The 3392-nt window shown below is 31.8% G+C and overlaps 1 protein-coding gene across 1 annotated transcript in view; it reads right to left on the reverse strand.

Moving 5' to 3' along the window:
• Nucleotides 1-3392, reverse strand: part of FER (FER tyrosine kinase) — a 162025-nt gene that overhangs the window by 75793 nt on the left and 82840 nt on the right. Inside the window, 1 exon segment of the mRNA XM_010725904.3 lies at nucleotides 2059-2181. Within this exon segment, the coding sequence (XP_010724206.1) occupies nucleotides 2059-2181 (123 nt within the window).

The following is a 3392-nucleotide window of genomic DNA, read 5'->3' on the forward strand; positions in this document are numbered from 1 at the left end:
AAGCAGGCTGATTTGGTGTGCATGAAAATGGATGGAGGACAGGTCTTTTGTAGCACAATTAAGAGTGTTCCTTTCAAGGGCAATGTCACAGAAGGTGAACACTAATTTTGCTAATATGGTAAAGGAGGATAAATGACTGTGAGAAGGAAAGCAAAAACAAACTACATAGTATAATTGTTTTCCTGTGAAGTTCTCCGTCATATTTAACTTTCATTTCCTAAACAGGTTATTACAGGGACAGCAATTTGCATTAAAAGATTAACGACTGCAGGAAATGTCAAAGACTACTTTGCACTATAAGATGACAGGAGAAACAGACCTTGCAGATGTCAAATGAATTTTAAGGAAAAGATCAAAGATACTCCAATATTAATATGATGTGGAAAATAATCCCAACTAGGTGTCAAAGTACACATGCCATTTCTGAAATTAACTTACAATGTCTGCACTTTAAGTTACTTATTCACACTGACTATTTCTACTTGCATTTATACTTCAAAGGGCCTGGGGTAAATTACAGTAACTGATACCTGGAAACGCATTTGGGACAATATTTCCTCAACAGTGCATGTCACAGAAGCACTCTTTCACAGTATGTTGTTATAGAAAACTATACATAAATAAAAAACTTCACCCCCCAAGAAGATGAAAAAAAGTGTCATGAATACAGAAGCTCCCTGCCTTCAAAGCCAGCAACAGTCAATAAAGAAATTGTATTTTTCATGCCTGTTTAACCTTAATAAAATAAGATAAATAAGAATCAATTATTTTATTATTTAGTACATAGTAACATACCAAACAATTATTTTACATTTGCAAAAACAAAGCAGCTCTCAAAGTATGTACACTGAAGAAACACAGAAAAAAAACAGTTTTGTAAAAGAAATTATAAACAGAAAGATTTCATTTGGAGTTTTGCAGCCTTTTATTTTTAGCTTTAAGAGTTTATATAAAAAAATATAATTATCTGCACATCAAAAATGAAGTCATAAGCTTTTTCAGATTCATCAATGAATTTAAGCAATATTTTACATTCAAAGTCTTCATTTTGTAATCACCATGACATTTACTAAAAATATGTACTTAACAATTGCCATACTTCAAATTTGGAAGTATACATAATAGGTAAGCATAGAAAAGCACAAAAATCACATTATTTTTGAGAAAATGAATATGTTTTAACGTCTTAAGATTATTAAAGGTAAAGAACGGGGAGTTTGTATTAGGAAACTGAAATAGAAATTGTTACACTTGAAAGAATTTTTGTAACACAGAAGGTGCTATACATATTCTTCAGACTGGTCTGAGGTTTTTTGATTTTTGTTTTTGTTTTTTTAATCAAATGCAAATGGCTTACTCATAGTTCAAGATTTCTGTTAAAAACAGTTCACATATGCACGAAGTATCAATTGAGCAGATATTAACTGAAAAACTCCGGGAAAATGGCACAGATACTCTTTAAGCTTCCTAAACAGTTGTATAGTTTAATAGTTCAGTCCCTTAACATTCCTCTCACAGAAGTTATTATACTATGATACTGATTAATAAGGAAATTTTGAATTTCAAATTTGCAATTACGCTGTCAGGGTAATACTTGTTTCCATGCTTGTATCAATACCTTATATGAAATAGAGGGAAAACCATGAGGTAACACAAGTTTTCCAAACTTTGCTAGAATTCTACCACTTATAAGAACATTGTTTACATTATTTTATTCAAGAATAATTCCTTATTGCAACTTTATGGGGACTACTTGGCCAGCATACAATTCTAAAAGGAAATGCAAAGCAGAGAAAGGAAAAGTAAAAGGATATATTTTAACACTGAATGTTGTTATTCAACATAGTAAAGATTTATTTTAAGAATTAGTATGCAGTGTTATTTTATAGGAATGCATTGCATGGAACACAGAAGGCTGAAAAAATCTCAGAAAAGAAAGTCACAGAACAATAAGCAAGAATGAAAAATCTCTCTAGCAGCGTAGGAATTCGTTTTAGGTGACAGTACAAACCCTCCCTAGCCTTTTCAGTTAAAGAGTTCTTGAAACGCATGCATTACCTTCACAACAGGATTCAGCAGAACAACACCGGATTTCTTTGTAATAACTTGCTTTGTTGTATAATGATGCTCTATGAGCTGAGGAATAGTTGGAAATCCAGTTCCTTCAAAACGATATTGATTCTGTATGGAGGTAAAAGGAAATAATTGTTTCTCTAAAAGCAAAAAAACTGCAAAAAAGCTTTTCAAATCTTCCTTAAACAGTAACAAAACAAAGAAACGTTCACATTCACAAAGTTATATTTTTGTCCTTATCTATTTAATAGCATTTTACTATCATGAATAACATGGAATGATAAGACAAAACATTAATAAATGCAAAATTACCAAATCACTCATTTGCAGTAAAAGAATAAAAATAAGTATTTACTCAAACTCTGAAGTTTAAAAAAAAGGGCAGCACTTGCATTTCCAAAGATGGGACTATTTGAGGTACTTAAACTATGACAGAGTGAAATATTGTAAGCCTGAAGCAACACAGAATTCCTAAGCACCTAACACTATATATTTTATTTATAAGTAACAGAAAATGAACTAAAACAAACATCTGAAAATAAACTAGACAAGATATAAGTAACTTTTTTTTTTTTTACTTAGATCTTACTGCATTTGCAATGTTTGATTCAACTAGTAGCTAGCATAAAGTGCAATACCGAGGATCACCCTTTAATAATTAGTGTTTATCAGAGGAGATTAGATACTACAGTGGTATGGATGCTAAAAACAAAAGGCAAGTCATGCATATAAAGCAAGAGAGAACATCTGGCCAAGTCAAAATTCTTTCCCCTCAACTCCTCTATTTTTGTCAATTTACTTCATTTTTGCTACACAATCTACAAAACAGGAACAATTAAATCTCTTAATATATTAGAGATATGTAACATTGTCTTAGCAATTCTAGCATTCTTTAAAACACTATGAGGAAAAAAGTAGTATCTTCCTATCTTATCTTTGACCTTATGTTTGACAGTAAGAAAAGTGTAAATAGGTGTTTATTTCATCCTTCATGTCTTAAACCGTACATTATCGCTAAGTGTAAAAATAGATAATGGCTCAGTGAGCAGTACACTAATTCCAGCTCCTTTCAAGTAACCCCATTTTTATTTCTGTTCTGATGATCCAAAAAACTTGATGTTCTAAGAACTGGCCTAGCATAAGAATCACTACCGCTTTTATTCCCTCATTGCAGCTCCAATCTTATACACATCTGCTGCCATCTACGTCTTCAGGGCAAAGAATATTGTTTTATTCTCTGTATTTTCACAGGATCCTGACCATTAAGATCGCTATCAAATACCTTTTAGAACAGCACAGCCTCAAAACAGAAGAAATGA

Source organism: Meleagris gallopavo, chromosome Z, assembly GCF_000146605.3.
Source record: "Meleagris gallopavo isolate NT-WF06-2002-E0010 breed Aviagen turkey brand Nicholas breeding stock chromosome Z, Turkey_5.1, whole genome shotgun sequence".
NCBI lineage: Eukaryota > Metazoa > Chordata > Aves > Galliformes > Phasianidae > Meleagris > Meleagris gallopavo.